A 19516-nucleotide genomic window follows, 5' to 3' on the forward strand; every position below is an offset into this window, starting at 1 on the left:
TCATGAAATGACCAACCCTTGAGGAGACTTTGCCGCTCGCTTTCACACACAAAGTCCGCCGACTACAGATATCGCCTGTCTCTATTTGTTTCCTTAATTCTCATGGCAACAAACTAACAACATCATGTCGTCACAAAACAAATGAGATTTGGGGGAAAGTATATAAATTCACCGAGAAAGTTCGTGAGAACATCAGAAGTCCAGGTACCACTGGAGGAGTAACACAAGCTCAATACACACATATCTCGGAATTTAACTCTGTCAACGAATCTTGTGTTCTTTTCAATAGAAATTCTACAGTCTCCCCATCCTGCGTCTTACGTACAAAAACCGAAAATTTTGTTAGGATTTCGACGAGACTGAAGTCATCTGTGCAAGGTAAGATGTGTTGAATTATATACCTTTATCAAACTATATGTGTTAGTCAAGGTATTATGTTTTTTCGTCTTCTTTGTTTTTATCTCACTTTAAAGTTTTTTTTCTATACATCCGTTAGTAGACAACGAAATCAAATCCTTTAACTTAATTTCAGTTAGTGTATCTAAGTCATAAAATCTTGATATGTAATGTCACTGTCCTGTATATACTTGTTGTTTCGTATTTCTGTACCTTTTCACGCTTTAGAACAAATTAAGTGTTCCAAGTTCATTGCCCTATGAAATCAACAGAAGATGTTTTCCTCCTACATTCCACGTTTGGTGTTGTTATTTTTCTTTCCGTTGTGCCTAGAAGGTGAACGGTCGTCCAATGTTTTGGTTTGAGTAGTTAATTAACTCGTATTTTACAGGGTATGGATTTCCTTTCAGATTTACAAGACATGCTCTCGTCATACGACGAAAATCTACTAGATATCCAGCAAACACCAACCTGTGAAGTAGGTAAATCAGTATCGTCGTCTCAACGCAAGAGAGCAAAACGCTCCTACGAGTCGGCCAAAGAACTGAACCCTCAGGAGAGTAAAGAAGAACAGAAACGCGAAATGCAGCAACGAAAAACAGCGAGTGACAGAGAAAGGTCGCGAATGAAAGACATGAACTCTGCCTTTGAAATGTTGAGGAATAAACTGGCTCACAGAAAGCAACCTGGTAAAAAGATGCCAAAAATTCAAGCACTGAGATATGCTATCGAATACATAAGTGATTTAGAAGAAACATTAACAATGACAACACACATGCCAAATGGAGGCAACGCATACTTTCAGTGGGCGAGGGCTAGAGGATTCATATGGGCACGAGAAAAGGTAAGAATCTTGTATAATGTCAAATATATAGAGATTGAAATAGTTGAATCATATACAATATTCCGTATACTTATCATTACTGACATGTTTAGATGGGACTACTACACAGAAATAAACATTTCTACGTCAAAGTTCTATTACAAGAAGTAACTGTCATCTATCACTATCATGATACTCTCCTATCTATGGTTTACTACCAAATCATATTTTGTATTGGTCTTGGGTATTTTAAAAAACAGTATTTTTTAATGAAATTGACGCTATATATTATAACTTGATCCTGTGTGGCTAATTTTCATGATGACGAAATGTTGCATCCCTTCTCCAGTATTACACAACTCTCTCTTCACTTCATTTCTGTCCTCTCCAACGCACTCTTTTCCAGCTCATTTAAGTGTACGATTTATAAATTGTTAGAAGTTAAAGTTAAACTTTCTTGACATTAAGTTGACTTGGCAGTAATACAATGGCAATGCTCAACAATAATCTTACAGTACAAGAATGTGCAGATGTAAGGCTAGTCAACAACCACGGCCCAAATGCTATTAAGTAAACTTCTTCCACGATTTTCCACAATTTGTCTGTGATGTAACAGTTGTACAAGTCGCTAATTTAATATCCAAATTTAGTTCAGCACAACACCGGTACCCTTAATCCAATATGGCAATATATTGCAAGATGCCATTCCGAGTGGCATTTCATGTAAGCCCATAAAGTCCGCGGCGCGGTCACAATCACGGATCAAGTAATATTTCGTAACAATAGTTTAACAAATAGTTTCCACTACCTTTTAAAAAAAATAGAAAACTAAAGTATTTTATATCATGTGAAACTTACAATAATAAGACTTACTAGATAATATCAAGTCGGAACTAATGTTGTCAACAGAGGTGCAATTGTTGTTTTCTATTCGTTGACTGAGTTTGACTTTATGATATAAAACCGGAATGTCGATTTCGTATAGTAGTCGTACACGTGTCATGTTCATTTGTACTAATGATGATTTCTAAAACATTTTCCACCTTTCCTGCTTTTTTCTTAAATTTTTCTTCGTTCTGTGTTTACTTTCCCTTTTGACAAAAATTATATTTACAATTTAACGGACTGGACTAGTTTGTTTATGCCGTTGTAGCTAGCCTTCCATTCCTTGAGTAAATAAGGCTGTGAGTAGGCTTATATGAACCACATACGTTTCTTACTTGTCTGTGTGTGAGCACTGTTTCATTTCTATATACTTTTGCATATACTATAATAATTATTGTCCTATTTATATCACACTCAATCATTTCTGGCTAACGAAATGTGTAGCTATTTACCACATTTAACAAGAGACGCTACAAGTAAAGTTGAATGGACAGCAGTGATGATATACTAGTAGAACACAGTGGCACCATACGTATATGTATTCGATCAACGGGAGGCATACTGTTTATCTTGAAAGTTTATTATTGTCAATAAAAAACGAAAAAAACATAAACTTGAGAATAGCAAACGGTTCCATCGAGTCTAGGCACTTCGGATAAATCTATACAGCCAATGGGATATAAGTGTATTCAAAATTTATATCATAGACGTGACGGTTGTGCGCTGTTTGCATGTACCATACATGGCGGAGCAGGGGGCGGGTACCACTATATCATGAATTGGGAGTATATCTTTCACAGAATTGCATTTATAAGCTACGTAAATGTTGACCTCACTGTCGAAACTTCGATGTTAAATCTTCATTGATATGTTGTTATAAAGATACTCAGTATATGCCTTTATTTTCAAAAGAAATTTTGAATAATAGAACGAGAAATATGCTCTCATAATATCGGTAACTTCAGACGAACCCACCACTTCACCATGCAACTCGTTCGCTAGTCAATTCGGTACTCGGTACTACCATCAACGATGAACGAAAATACCGGTGTTATGAATCGGATGGTAATTTTTTCAGCAAAATTTACACGACAGAATATAAAGCATCGGGTTTAAAATGTAAATAGCTCCTAATTTACGTGTAAACACGAGTAAGTAGCCACACGGACACTGTACAAATTCTGTACGCACGCACCAGGACCGTCACCGTAGTTGACTTTCATAACTGTAGAATACTCGCGTTCAGCAAGTTTGTCTTTTCGCTATTAAAGTGCATAATACTTTCCGAACTGATCCGGTCGGCTTTTTCTTCTGTCATACATGTATTGGAAGGAAACATTCGCTAAACGTACATTAGTAATAGCATACAATTTCTGATAATATTTTGTAGTGATTTCTTGTTTGAAAATAATATTATGTATATAAATGAAATTACCTTTCGGTGATCTATCGTGTTTTTTACCACTTTACTTGCCTACTATAAGCATGATGCTATAAAAATAGGACCCATCACTATTTCCATTCTAATTACCATACTACATAAAGACAAATCGAATTATGAAATCGTCATAGATTCGATGACTAATCCACGTTATTCGTCCAACCAAGTCATGTCACCGTTCCCGTTAGTAATACCGTCAACCGCATACGTGACCATATGTCCTACACATTTCCAGTAACTTCAGAAAATTTGTCGACCTTATTTCAACGAGCGGACCTAGGAATTTTGTTGTCGAAACGAATATTTCTTCTGATAAGTTTACGCTGAAATGACGGTTAATGTTGAACTGCTATTGTATAAGCTTATACCAGTCAAAATCACTTCGTGTACAAAATACCGAAATTCTTCCAGCGTCGGCGGTCACGGTGTCACGTCGGTGAACCGTATACGTGTATCATTGGTTTTGTTTTTGAAGTTGTTTGAAGTTGTTTTTGAAGTTTTAGTAGCTATGTAAATGTAAATAAAATTTGTGTTGTAGATTGACGCTGAGTTTCAAATAATGATTTAGTAACATCATAATTAACTCTAATTTTGAGATAAGAATATGTATACGAATGTAGTTAAGCAGCGCAATATCAACAGTTGCAATGAAGGAGTTGCTCAGACTCCTTTTACATGATCATTGCATGCCGCGGCTTGCCCGCAAACCAGTTCTACCAGTACACAGTGCAACAGTGTCGTGATTGATTTTCCTGAATTTTACGTTGTCCTTGTTGTATTTTTTTGTAGGCTAAACTACCGGAATTTCAGAATATGCCGACAGACGATGTATCTATCACTTCAGAATATGATGACGATGCCAATGACATAGAGACAGGACCTATGCAACCCAATATAGACTCTTGTGATCTCCAGTTGTACCAGACAAAATTTGCAGACGAATATGAACCAGAACAGATTACAATGACCCACCTTTAACTGTTTATGTGATTGTGTGAACTTTTTGAAGAATTCTGGATTTGACTATATAGATCATCTCTGAGTTGTCGGCCACTGTCTGATACGACCAATCTAATCATTGGAATCGTGGACATTTTGCGAATCCGCAGCAAAGATGCAACAACGAAATTTGTCAGGATAACATTGTTAGTATCGTGTGTTTCGACAGACAGCTACATTACCTGCTACTCATTCTTTCATGATCTTTCAGTAAACTGGAGTTTCTTCAGATATATATGTATATATATATATAACTAACGAGAAAACAAACAAACAAAGGAAAGTCTTCAAATACGTCCTCAATTTCAAACGTGTATTATAAATATTCATTAGTCGGCACATTCTATTGGCCTACTTTTCAAACGTGTCCATATTTTAACCAATCACACCATATGTATACGGCGCTACCCGGACTTGTAAAGCATAGTTATACGCTATTTTAATTTTGTAAAAAAATCTTGCAGTTAAAATTATCGCTTATTATGAGTGTTATCTGTATAATAGAATAAAATATTGCTCATTTTAACATAAAGGTGATCATTTTGTTAGTGTCACACTTTTGTACGTATAAATGTGACGTCAAAACTCATATTCCCATTGCGAATCAGACTGCCATAGAGGGCGCTAGTATTTGTGGAAGAGAGATTGCTATTGAAATGCCAAAAATGAGTATTTTGACGAACGAATGTGTACCCCGGGGTGTGTACGTGTATTTACTTGTGACAAGAGTCTGTCTGCCAAGGCAATGGTCCAGTCTATCTCAACTACACCAATTAATCTGTCAAAGGGCAGAAATGAATTAAACGAATGCATACAACACAATAATGATTGTCCTGCCACACTTCCTAATTTACTACATAATAATAGACACAAGTGTATGTATATCTGGTATGTGCATTTTGCATACAATATAACAGCTGGAAATGGGCCCCAAATATGAATATATACCACCATCCACTTGTGGCTCAATTTACATGAAATATAGCTCTATTTAATGGAGTAATACATGTACATTAAGCTGGCTAGGGGTAAAACATGTCTTTATCACATGCCCAGTGCTCCAGTGCACAACAAACATTTGCCATATATACATAACTCACCCCATTGGTAGGGAATACTAAAAAAACAACAACATTCTAAACGTTCACAGTATTTTACACAAGTTTTATTACAACATGCTAACATAGCACCTTGGTCAGTTATGTTGGTTTTGCAGCAAATGATGTGAACACATGACAAGATCAAGATTTCAGACTTCAATTCTGGAAAGAATGAGACATAAAAACAAAAGAAATAACAGGAACTACCTCTAGGTGTTTGTCAACATCTTCAAAGCTGGTAGGTATCATTTCACAGTGAGAAAAGTTATTTACACAATCACTGTTTCAAAATTCTACCCTTCAATTTTTGTAGAATGACATCAACCATGCTTCCATCCCTACTTAGTTTTTATAATGCCCAAGTCAGCAGCTTTCAGATACAGGTCAAGTTCAATCTGCTGACATTGAATACATGCACTGACAAACATAGAAATTCTATTGAACAAGAAAATGACAACCTGTACTCCACAGACAAAATGGCTGCATGATGGACTTCTTGGCAAATACAGAGTAAAAATAAAAACTTTTGAAAAGAAAAAAAATTTCAAAGATGTATTTTATTGACAACTTTTCTTACATGTGCATTGGTACAATGCATGGTGATTACACTCATATCGTTATGACATCATATATTTAGTATAATTTCCTAAAATTAATTTATTAGTCTGCAGTTTCTCATCTGTAAAGCACACATTGATGACACTGTCAATACTACTTGATGTACTCAGAGACAAAGCTATGATTTAAGGGCTGTAACTATGTTTATTAGGATACAAGTCATGCCATTGCAGTCAGTTTGCCTGATGTAAGTTTTACAAATTTACATGGACCTTTCTGTTTTTTCTGTCTATGAAACATATATACAGATCACATCATTTCTCTACAGGAACCAAATATTGACTCAGGTTCTTCTGTTTTCATACTGACTCATACATTGCATGCTATAGATGTGTAGATAACTGCCATTGGTTGATACATATCTGACAGATATATACATGACTGCCATTGGTTGATACATATCTGAAAGCTGTAATAGATGACTGCAATTGGTCAATGCAGATCTGGAAGATGTATGAATTACTGCCCTTGGTTGATACATATCTGACAGATGTGTCAATGACTGCTATTGGTTGATACATATCTGACAGATGTGTCAATGACTGCTATTGGTCGATACATATCTGACAGATGTGTGAATGACTGCTATGGGTCAAAACTTGTCTGATAGATGTCGAGATGACAGCCATTAGTTGGTAGTGTAGTGCTCTTCAACTTTTCATGTATGATTAAAGCCAGGCAAACAAAACAAAACAAAATAAAACAAACAAAATGGAAATCAAAACCAAAAAACTGCAGAGTTGCTTCCTTTTTTTAAATATACGACAAAAACTACAAATACAGATGATGATACCTAACTTATAAAAAAAAACTGAAATTAGAAATTGCACAGCCTGTAACATTATATGTTTATTTGTCAAATGTTTTTGTTGGGATGTACAAAGCAATACAAATGTACACTATTACACTACATGACAAAAAAAAGAAACAAAGAAAAGATAGGAAGTGACAATTTGAGCAGATTAGTTAGAAGTGGGATGGTAGCATAATTTAATCTCAAGATAGATAGAAGCAAGCTACATACAGAATTCTTGAAATTGTGACTACCCTATGACACAGATTCCAAGTGTACCACTGCATTGCTTTCTTACATATTGACACCAAATTGGGATGAGTGAAATGACACTCACATGTGACGGTGCACACACAAATTAAAACACACACACACACACGCATACAGTTAGGCTGCAAGAAGGATTTTAAGATTCACACAAGACAGTCTATGTCTGACCTGTGATAAAAATTCAAAATGAAAATTGACTGAATGTACCGCTCACTGCCTAACTATGACGACTACCTAATATTTACATACGAGACTTGCACTAAGGAGGTGGTTCTTTATCAGAAACACTTAAATTATCTAATTGGAGTAAAATATCACTAGGTGTGGCACCCCCTGTGGCACCTTCATCATCAGAATCATCATCATCATCATCTTCTTCTTGGGGAGTCCTCTCATTCAGTGCTCTCTGGAACTCTTCATCTTCTAATGTTGACAGAAGTAAGTCTTGGAGAAAGAAACTATGGTCAGCACGTTCCTCTTCTAACGCTTGTTGGTCACTTTCTGACAAAGTTGAATCGTTTATCCTGTACATAGAAATGTATATAAATTAACATCAAAGAAGATTTGGACATATGATGTATTATTGTCAGTATTAAGTTCTATCATAGTTCTATAATTACATGTTATTCCCCAATATTTGTCTTCAATCAGTGGAAATATGAGTGACCTAAGGGGCTTTGTCACTACGAGTTGCTAGAAAGGTAATGACAAAACTTTTAGGTCAAAAGTATTTTCCGAGTGAATGAAGAAACATAGAGGGAATAATATAATTATACCAGTGACGGTAAAATCAAAGGAAAATCACGAAAAGCAATGGCAATTTTGAACAATTTGACTCATATTTCAAACACAGCAGAACCAGTTATGTAGACATGTGTTGTCATGACATAGACGTACATTGTCCTGATGTAGATCAATCAGGCTATAAATTCCATTTTTTTTCCAACTTGACTTATGCACAGTACAATGTGAGATGTCATCTAATTCAAACAGCCCAGGCTTTATGTAAATAATGACAATTTTCATTTATAGTTATACTGTATGGTTCTTAATTTTATCATTTTAACCTTTGAACATGACATAAAAGGTTATTACGGGTAACAAGAATACCTAAACATACACACACCTTGATAAAAGAAACTGTGAGTTTGCCTGTGAACTAGAACTATCTGAAGTAAGGTTGAGTGAATTGGCTGAATTTGCTACATTAGCAGAAACAGCTTGTCGCCTGGAAAACCTCTCCATGTGTTGCCTGGCTGCCTGGGCCTGCTGTCTTTCTAGTTGTAACTGCATTTGTAATTGTTGTAATTGAGATGATGTTGATGACTGTGGTGTTCCCGTTGAACGTCTCACACCAGATAACTGTGATAATAATTCTGAAACAAGTACACTTATTATTATTTTCACACACTACTTTTTAACCATAAATGTAATAAGTACATATACCTGTGAGTGTATTATTCAAGACTTGCCTGTGACATTGAAAGATTTTTACAAGATGATGTTTGATGTTTATGTAATGTTTCAATATGAAAACTAGAACAATTGATTGTGCAGAAAAGAAAACCCCACTGAATATACCAAATTTTGGTTACCAAACTTTCACTCATTTCCTAGGGAATCATTGCAAGAGGGTGCCCCAGATTTGGCTAAGTGACGGCTACAAGTTTTGTTACGGCCACTGATCGTATGGCTATGCATGAAGCTGTGAACATAACCATGTATAAAAGAACTGTGAGCATTACAGTAATGGTTAGGTATGCCTTGATTACTGGTAGTTACAAATGAAACTGTACAATGGTAAGAACATGGAAAATGTGGTAACATTGTATGTGCTGTCTTATGCTATAACAATCAATGATTCAGGCCCACACATCTGGTCCAAATGGCATGTGAACAGCACCCTCGGTGGTCAAGCCATGAAATGTTTTATCTTTCTGATGACTGAAATATGGCATATTTAAATGATTTCCTATAAAGAAAGTCTGCTCTAGTAGCATATACCGTTCTGATCAATATAACAGGTCCATGTTAAATACAACATTACTATACCAGTATATTTTCAGAACCTGAATTCAATACAGTACCAATATTCCATATGGCATTGGATGAATTCATTTCCCACACAAAGAAAATCAAGTACATTGAATTAGAAGAAAAATACACACTGCAAATGAATTTAAATTTCCATGGAGTGGCGAGAAGGTAGAAATCAGTTTGATTTGCCTTTTCTAGAATTGAGCATAGTGGAGTTCATTATGAAGGCTTATCTACTATGTCATGGGGGTCCACCATTTCAATATGGTATGACATAGCACTTACAATTGCAAAATCTTACCTGCTATGGGGTCCATTGTTTCCCTACTACTTGGTGAAGTTGAGCTCTGATTGGATAAACTAGAACTGCCACTAAAATGCATATTAGTCCTCCTGGCTCTAGGAACACCAACCCCTCTACCAGGGTGAAACATTCTTCTTACATGCCTTGCACTACTAGTTTCATCGTGATATGCAGTTAAGGAAAACAAACACACTCAATTTCTATACATCACAATTCTAAATAAATGTTTATATAGTTTCTAAACTACCATTCTTGACTTAAAGCAATGTGGTCTTATGTATTTCTAAATAAAAAAATTCAAGTTTATACCTCAGTAGTGCATGACATTTTAACTAGATGTATGTTGACTACTGTTTTTGTGCAATGTATTTACATGGCTTCATCTCCTTTGACATGTACATGTAATTAGGGATGATGTCATTGCATGACTTCATTTACTATACCCCACACAAGATATAAGTTGTATGTATTCAAAATGAAATAAGGGATATCTTTTGTTGTTGTTCTACATACATCTGAACAGTTCTATGGTGCTTGATATACAGTTATACTAATCAAAATGTTCATTATTTGACTTCAAATTCCATGAGCAGGTATAATATATTCCCTGCGTTTTATATTTCATCCAGTCAGGAAATACTTGTGATATCAGAGTTTTCACCTTCTTGTGTTTGACAAGGCCTTTCATGCCACTCGTTTTGCAGCATCACAACATATCTGTATAAACATGGTGAAATGACAGATTTGAATGTTGGTAAATAACTGCAAGGTGTTCAAGTTAGAATACACATCTACAAACTGTAGCATGCTGAAGCATACATCTCTTTCATTGTCGATGTACCGATATGTTTCTAGTACTGTTTCTGTCATTTTTATATTAACTACGTATGAATAATGCAATGAAAAGGATATAAGATCTCTTGGGGTTCTATGTTCTAAGGTAAGATGAGCAGCAAAGTCATCAGTGACATGGTTAGGGTCACCACCAGGTAATGCTGCACACACTGGGCATACCTGAAACAAAGTTTATGTATAAAACTATTAGATTTAGTCTGATAATGTAGTCTGTAAGATATGACATGCTGTGTCTCACTTTTAGTGATTTGAAAAGACTAACTGGGCTGAACAACATGACATATCTTACAGGCTGTTTTTGGTATCGTAAGTGTAAGTACGTAGGTGGATGGATGGATGGATGGGTGGGTAGGTAGGTAGGTAGGTGGGTGGGTAGGAAAGTAGATAGATAGATAGATAGATAGATAGATAGATAGATAGACAGATAGATAGATGGATAGATAGATACATAGATAGATAGGTGGATGGATGGATGGACATAGTCTAGACAGATAAATAAATAAAGAGACATAGCTGGGTACACAGACAGATAGATGGATACAGATAGATGGCTAGTGAGATACATGTTGATAGACAGACAGACAGACTGACAGACAGACTGACAGATAGACAGACAGACAGACAGACAGACAGACAGACAGACATAGATAGCTAGAACCAAACTGTGACACTTACCACTTCGACTGATGAGTCCGAATGCTCTGAAGTGACATGCTCCTGTAAAGTTGTCTCTGTCAAACCCATCTTTCCACAGAAGGGACATGTAAAAGACTGAGGCTGTTCAGGAGAAACTGCTTCACCTCCATAATAAAGATCTACAGGGAAAACACAACACACTAAAGTCAGTCAAGGTACAGTGTGTACACTAGTATGTACAAAGAAAATGTAATACGCAACGACAGTACACAAGTCTTTATAATAAGTAACAGTCATGTTACTTCTAATCTTGAATGTACCAGTATATGATAATCATGATAATGGTCTGCTCAGATGTGTAATCAGTCCTAAGTCCTTTTTATATCAAATTTGATTTACTAAAGACTTTTACATTTAATAGCAATTCCTGCTGTTGTTGTATGTAAATACATGTATAATCATTTCATTGAAATCACATATATCCACTTATCCAAGATTGTATGCTCCCTATGGAGTAGAAATATAAAAGGCTGTTCTGGTACTAAAGGTCCATACCAGGGGTAATATTAATAACTGTAAAGTGCATGAGCAGCATAGGAAAGCGCTATATAAAAAGTTTAAACTAACATGTTATTTTTGATAATGATAGAATGTAGTTCATGCACAATGAGTAAATGACAGGTTACTGTCTACTAAAAAATTATGTACCCACCCCAACTATAAACACAAAGAGAACATTGTGCGAATTCAAAATGGTGACCAGGTCAGTCACACAATTTGAAGCAAAATCTTGACAATACTTTGGATATCCATAAACTTATTGTGTAACGGATCTTAAAGTTTTGATTTAACCACACATTTCAAGTCACTAGTCAAAAAGGCGAAAAGCTGGTCGGGACTTGGTAATGGCTCAGACCACTAAATGAACACTAGACCGAGACAGATGTACTACTAACTGTACTACCCAGTCTGCGCTGACATTGACTGACCCAAACACAATTCTTTCCTTTTTCTTTATGGGAGAAAGCCCTCCCAAACCACAAGCTACAACCAGACGTGCAAGGCACAGTATGCTGGTTAGATATATGCCCAGATTACTTTGTCATCAAATGTAGTCGAGAGGGAGAAAAGCTGGCTGCGGCCAGGACTAGAGCCTGGGATGCTCCAAACACTAGAATACTGCACTACCAACCATGCTACCCAGACCAGTATCCATCGATCCTACCACATAATAGATATATGGCAAGAGTACCAACAAATGGTTGTGATAGGGCATACATTAAAGGTCTGTCTCAGTCTAACCCTGCTCTACCTTCCTCAGTGTTTTTGCTAAGGGATTGGAACCCTGGTAATAGGAAGAGGGAAATCTGGTAAAACTGGCATAGTTTCCCATACATTATATCATAATTTGGCTGGGGAACCAGGTAGATTTTACCTACTTACCACCCTATACAAAATCACTAGTCTAGTTCCTGATGACCTTGTTCCGATTTTACACTACATATTGTGTGAAGATAAGGTAGCATAATATTGGTGGTCAGGAACTAGACTACAAAAATACTGTTCCTATCTCATCATTGTCAAAAGCATCTGTATATATTGTAGTACTGTGTGGAACTAACAAACTAAGTCAAACTCAGAACAGACTTATGAGCACTGAGCTAGTTGAAAACATGTTATAGCATTGATGCATGAATTGTGTATAAATCTGACAGCATGATATAACATATCTATAACAGTTCTACCAAGGTCTTTATAGAGTTATTCAGTTACATCCTAGGATTTCTTGAAATTGATAGAAACAAATTTACATGACAATCACTGTATGTGTTGTTATTTAATTTTCCATAATTCCTGTCATTACTCCCTGGGGATTAAAGAGAACCCCTGGTTGCTGATCACACTAACTGGGATATCAACAACTAGTTACATATTCAAACTATGGAACACGTTGCCTTTTATAGAACATTACTCATCAAACACACATGTCAAATTAAATACACTAGTACTTCATGCGTGCAGTTTTCTAATGCATAACATTTCCTTAACCTGATTTCAAATAGGATTTTCGTAAAGTCAAAGAAAGTCTGATAACATATTTTCTTCTTTTTTTTGCAGGAAAGCAACGTTCAAGAAACTTAATAGTTGAGTGTACAAGAAACTGTGTGAATAATACTAACTTGATAGAGCTGTGTTACTAAAACATGGCCTTTAACAAAAAATACTTAACATCTTTGCTAAGAATATTATGCACAAACTTTAATACTTTTACCTGTAGAATAATGTCCCTTCTAATACCGCATGTCAAAAGTCACATGATCAACATGGATATTATATTGTGGATGTACTATGTAACATAACACTGAACAAACCTATACAATAAAGTGTCATTCATAACCTCAGTAACAAATCAATGATATCAAGTAACTACATGTCTATTGTTTCTTTTATCTTGCAAATTTGACAGATCCAAGGATTTGGATTTTTAAACATATTTACTATCATATGATAGTTCAGTAAGAACAATGATGCATGAACAATACCTTTGTATGTAATACAGGAAATTTCAATACATGATTTAACAAGAGAAATATGATATGATATACCACACATTTTGGAAACTGTTCCCCATAGTATTTACATACTGTTGATTCCATTGCTTTTATGTAGCACAATAAGGCTTCCACAGATTTTTTTTGTTCATTGGGTTCATGAAGGAAATGTGTGATTATGAATTTTAGTAATAGTGTCTGTGTCATGTATGAAAAGACCAGTGCCTGCATGATTTTGACTAAACAGTCATCTCCATTGTCTATGGTAAAACACACTATTATACTACTAGAGGATGTAGATGAATGACTAATCAGACATGCAAAATTATACATGCACATGTTTGCATTATCAAATGGAAACTAGTAAAAAGACTATCAGGTGACATGACCGGATAAAGTAGGCTTGATTTGTAAATGTGTGTGTGTGTGTGTGTGTGTGTGTGTGTGTGTGTGTGTGTGTGTGTGTGTGTGTGTGTGTGTGTGTGTGTGTGTGTGTGTGTCTAAGATAGACTGCACACTACATTCATTTGTTGTGTCTGTCTGCCAAGTTGTAGACATTTCATAAGTAGGTCATTTGTCAATATTTTTTTTTCAATAATTTACTCCAGCTGTTCTCTTAACCTATTCGATCTATTGTCCTATGTCACGTAATGTGTATGCTATTATCTGTGTAACATTACATGTAACTACTTCTATGGGCTATTGAGATGTTTACTTTACAAAAATAGTGGTTCTTTGTTTAACACATAAAGGGAAAAGTTAACATCAAACAATTACAGTGGGATACAAGACAAAGCAAGACTAAATATATCATGGTTACAAAAGTAATATATGTAGATTTATATCGTTGAATGCACAGATATTGGGTTTGTCAATGCCTAATATTTCATAGGTATGGAGAATGACTAATGCATATTATTCCATATACGAAATTATGTGTTGCTGGCCTATTTGAGAACAAATCATAATAAAATACTTATGTCTCTTTTCCTTGAAACGTATTAACTTGTAAATCTCCTATTAAAACTTTCTCACAGGATCATAAATTATAATGATACTGTAGCATTGGGCTGAGTAGTGCCTACGGGTCTGGGTCAAATAATACAGTATTATACTGAACAATATATGTGTATACAAGAATTAATGTTCATAGACTATGGGTCCAGTGGTCCACATTATCAAATGAAAATTTTGACTCACAGTCAATATATTTTTGGGGTAGCGAATCCCATATTTTACTCTGTGAGTAAACATTTTTATTTGATGCAATAAACAATAAATTATCCACTTTCAAATAATAAACTTTTGCAAACTTATTGAGCATCAATAACTCTTAGAATGTGCCTACTTTTGTATCATTTATACAATTCTGTTGTTTGAACTTGAACGAAATATCCTATTTTGTATAGCGCCCTACTTTTTCAATCATGGTGAAAAGAAGAAATCGTTCAAACTGTTTTACTTTCATGAATGTACCCGCTGTGAGTCAACATCATCACCATGTGATTAGAAGTAAAGAGAAAAGTGGAGTAGTATGATGTAAATACGATAACCATATTAATGATCATATATGGTTTGAATACCAAACCATTAGATTTGTGCTTGGCATGATGGGAAGAGATGATAAACAAAACCCTTACACAACTTGATTTCTAGGCTAGTAATAGTAATATACCCCTAAACTCCATTTGATTTTATCTTCCGTAAATCTTGCCAACAAAGAAATGATATGCTGTACCTTTCTTTTTTAACTCACTCATGTTTCAAAAGTCAATTGTAGAGTAGGAACAGTTTTCCACATGGTCTAGGAAGTGACCTACTTTTAGCTATCTATCTATCTATCTATCTATCTATCTATCTATCTATCTATCTATCTATCTATCTATCTATCTATCTATCTAATAAATTTATATAGCTGCCAAATATCCAAAGAAAACAATGTTCAGTGGCACTTAGAGTTAGAAAGGAGATGAAAAAGCTCTCTGAAATATGTGAGTTTTCAAGCGTCTTTATCACATTGTACCATACATGTGAAATAAAACAACCCACATAAAACAATGTGTGCATTTGATAGCGTCACATACCTTTCCATACTAGTAGGGTAAGTAGGGATTTATACATTGTCTATTTTTACCTGTGTACAGTAGTGTTGAGTTTTTTCAGTTTTATGGTCTATAACGTACGATAAAATCAGTCTACCATGTTTTTTTATCAAAAGGAATAATCATGGTCATGACATTACACTACTAAGCCATAATTTTTGAGAATGTCTTCACTTAAAAATATGTATGAAACTAAAATGTTATTACTCAGCAAGGAATAACTCAATTAAAATGGGAACCATGGATGTAAGGAAATAACACCTTCTGTATTGAGTGGTGGGTGACTTACTCATTTGACAAATCTCACGTACAATTACAAAGAAATATGTAGTTGACATTTTTTCTGCGATACCCTAGTCTCATAATATTGCCTATGGGTATATGTACACAGAGCCCCTCTGCAACATAGTATACAAAGTCACCTGGGAATAACAGTTTGACCTGACAGTGTCATTGATAGTGACACTGACCACATGCATCTCAGTATTATATATATATAATCATGCATGACATGTGCCAAGGAAAATGAGAAGGTCATTCAGTCCATAAAACTCACTGATTATGAAATTGTCATATATCCTGCACTAATATCCACCTTTTAAGGGCCAGTCTGATTAAAATCTATGTACGAGAAACAGTTGTCTGGCAGAACTATATAAAAAATTTGTCCCAAACTAAAAAATGTTCCAATTCAAGCTGATAGATAACATTAATGGGATTGAATCCCGGGTCTTTGTAGGCATAAACTTTGCTTAGATTAAAACCCTCTTTAGGTCAAGTCCATGTAAAAGACAGTGGCCTTGGCAGGAGTAGGGACTTCAATGGTATACCCTTAGAATATGATATGAAAATATCATTTCAGCCTTCCATGTGAACTACATACATTGTATTTGCTACAAACACAAGAAGAAACATTTGGGGTCATTTGCTAACAAAGCGTCATTTTGGCCTTCGATGTGAGCTATCGGTACATCTGTACTTATATGCATATAAACACATTTAGGGAACACATTCACTCTACCTAAAAGTATAGCAACTCATTTGTTATACTTCAAGTCTGACAGCTTGAAACATTTTATTATGTGCATGTAACATTTCACCTCTACTAATGGACAGGCTTTGTCAAACTCCTTGTTTCGCAAACTGGAAAGTACATCATTTAGATATATATTCCTAGATGTGTAACTTACCAAAATCCGATCTTGTCAATATACACTGTACAGGATGCTCTGCTGTGTGCCTGGTTGTAGTTGCACCATTCTCATAACAAGTGGCACATAAATCATAATCATAACATATCAAACACTTGTATCTCTTTCCACGAAAATTGCCCTTTAGACATGAGTCACAGCTAACACCTGCAATAGAACGAAGATGCAACTTAAAGGTTTATTTCAAAGTATCAGAAATGTCAATAAACAGATCAACTTGATCTGTATGATACATAGTCTTAAAGATTACAAAAGCAGATGTGTTTGCAAAAATATGTAAATATTTAACTTTATGGTAGTCATGCGGAATTGTCTTGGAGCAGAGTGTTCATAATTTATTTTGATCTAATCCATAGCACTTCTTTCCTCTTTTTTTTTTATCTCAAGAAATATATAATGAGTGCAGATTAAACACTCTCATGGCATTATTTAGTGTATGTCAGTGTCACTTTCATAGTTTATACTCTGAATTTAACACAATTAAATATATCAATATTACTGCCAATTTCCTTGAGTAGAAACCAGGTACATTCAAGAAGATCAATATTTAAATAAATTTTGATACATTATTACACATGTGATTATTTGTACTGGGAGTATGCATACCAGTGTTATTTGCACTGTAGTGCAATATCATATCAAAAAACATTATTGCATATCTGTATGCATATCATATACAAATAGGGATACAATCATTCCTTGTACTCAAAATCATGTGATTGCACAGTATGATTTTTACAGAAATGTGCCGTTTTGGATAATAACAGAAATCATACTGCATGAGTGTCAGGGTATGTATTTGGGGGTATTTGAAGGCTTGCTTTCAGTGTTTTCTGTTGCACTTTCACTCGCTATATGCTCATGAAAGTACGACTGCAGTGAACACTAAGCACTCGTGCAAAATACCCAGAGTATGCCATACTTGGGGTTCTTCTGTCATAGTATTACATCTAGGTGTTATATTTATTTGTTATTTTCTGGTCAATGTTTGCATTCCAAATTACACACATATATTCAGACAGCTTTACAGCTTTTAGTGGCTGGGTCATGAATGTATACACATATCTGCCACTGTGAAAGCAGCATTTCAGGATCCTGGACACTAACTTGAAAGAAATTTATGATGTCAAGAAAAAAAATTTCTTTGCACAAAGTACATCAAACTAAATTTGGCAGTATTATTCACTCAGTTCTGATTATCCATCACTAATGGAAGTATGACAGACTTTACATGTGTATGGAAAAAATAACATACACAACACTTAACAGAACTTAGGCCTTTGGAACAGATATCTGAGCATTTGCTGTTAACTACACATATTTTATATACATACTGACAAGCTTACAGTTCCTGATATCACTTTTGTGAATTGTCATCTTTCAAAGTAAAACAATCTGCCAACGAAATGATTTATCAAATCATATTTTTTTTATGTCGAAACATTTATTTACTTCGTGAGAAAGTCACACAGAAACCCGTTAAATGCCAATAAATCACTAAGATAACAAGATTAAGAAACTATTTTAACTGTCGCACACTCTAGAAGGAACTCCTCTGTCCGCCAGTTAAAGCCAGTCAAAACGTGGCTATGTTATTTCAAACTGTGAAAGAGTTACTGATGTCTAGAGAAATGCTGGACCATCTCTATCCACCCAAAGTACAAATCAATGAATGACAGAAAATTGTGTGAATATCCCAAAACACAGTTCATATGGTTTCCATGGGGGATCACCAGTGCATGATCATTGATAGGGTGTCTTGAGACAAAAACATGTTGTGTCCCCCGTAACAAAGATCTATTTTTTGACTAGTCTTTGACAATACATATTAAAACAAATTATTGTATCTATAATATGAATAATCAAAGTAACCTCGTTTTACCAATTGAATCGTTGTAAATCGATATTTTTGGTAAAATTCTAAATTTGAATATAGCCGAGAGTGAAATTCAGAAATCAAGATGGCCGCCATGTTGGATGACTCGATTTCTCTCACCTTCGTGTCGAGACATCCTAGACTACTGTATGGAGCCTGAAGCAGGCTGAAATGGATCACAAACTCGCAAGAGGTGCAGTTAAACAGCATGAAGATATCTGCTTCAATTTGAAGAAGAAACGACTGAGTTATCACATTTGTTCCGGGTGTCAGTCCATAGTCAAACTTCCCTACGATTCAATCAGTCGCGACTTGCAGTGACCATGACGTCACCATTCCACTGAAACTCTCGTAATGTCTCATTTCATACGAGAGTCAGGAACTTAGTCATGTCAAGATTCTCAATGATCAGGATATTATCATGTTATGCTACATGACAAGTTCTATGCTATACAAAAGCCGTCAATAATGCATTTTGCCACCTTTTCAGTTTCTAAGATGTATCCTTATAATGATCATGTAACTTTTTCCCCCCGAAGGTTAACACATGCGATGGGGAACACATTGTAAACCCAGGCGGAAAAAAGATAAAGTTCGTTCAACATTACAACTGCAACT

General features: G+C 35.3%; 1 protein-coding gene across 1 annotated transcript; it reads right to left on the reverse strand.

The window, feature by feature from the left end:
* Positions 1 to 5694: 5694 nt before the first annotated feature.
* LOC144446383 (E3 ubiquitin-protein ligase KCMF1-like) lies at positions 5695 to 19217 on the reverse strand. Its single transcript, XM_078136129.1, has 7 exons — positions 19019 to 19217; positions 17002 to 17169; positions 11197 to 11336; positions 10579 to 10680; positions 9664 to 9829; positions 8452 to 8701; positions 5695 to 7849 (listed from the first exon to the last, which is right to left on the reverse strand). The coding sequence occupies exons 1-7, from the start codon at positions 19032 to 19034 to the stop codon at positions 7585 to 7587; spliced, it is 1107 nt and encodes a 368-aa protein (XP_077992255.1). The 5' UTR covers positions 19035 to 19217; the 3' UTR covers positions 5695 to 7584.
* Positions 19218 to 19516: the final 299 nt, after the last annotated feature.

This window comes from Glandiceps talaboti, chromosome 15, assembly GCF_964340395.1.
Source record: "Glandiceps talaboti chromosome 15, keGlaTala1.1, whole genome shotgun sequence".
NCBI lineage: Eukaryota > Metazoa > Hemichordata > Enteropneusta > Spengelidae > Glandiceps > Glandiceps talaboti.

Excerpts from the sequence above, each read along its gene's own strand:
- LOC144446383 (XM_078136129.1), bottom strand. Across the intron at positions 10,681-11,196 it reads CGGACTCATCAGTCGAAGTG|GTATGCCCAGTGTGTGCAGC; the intron begins GTAAGTGTCACA and ends ACTTTGTTTCAG. Across the intron at positions 7,850-8,451 it reads TCACAGTTTCTTTTATCAAG|GATAAACGATTCAACTTTGT; the intron begins GTGTGTGTATGT and ends TTCTATGTACAG.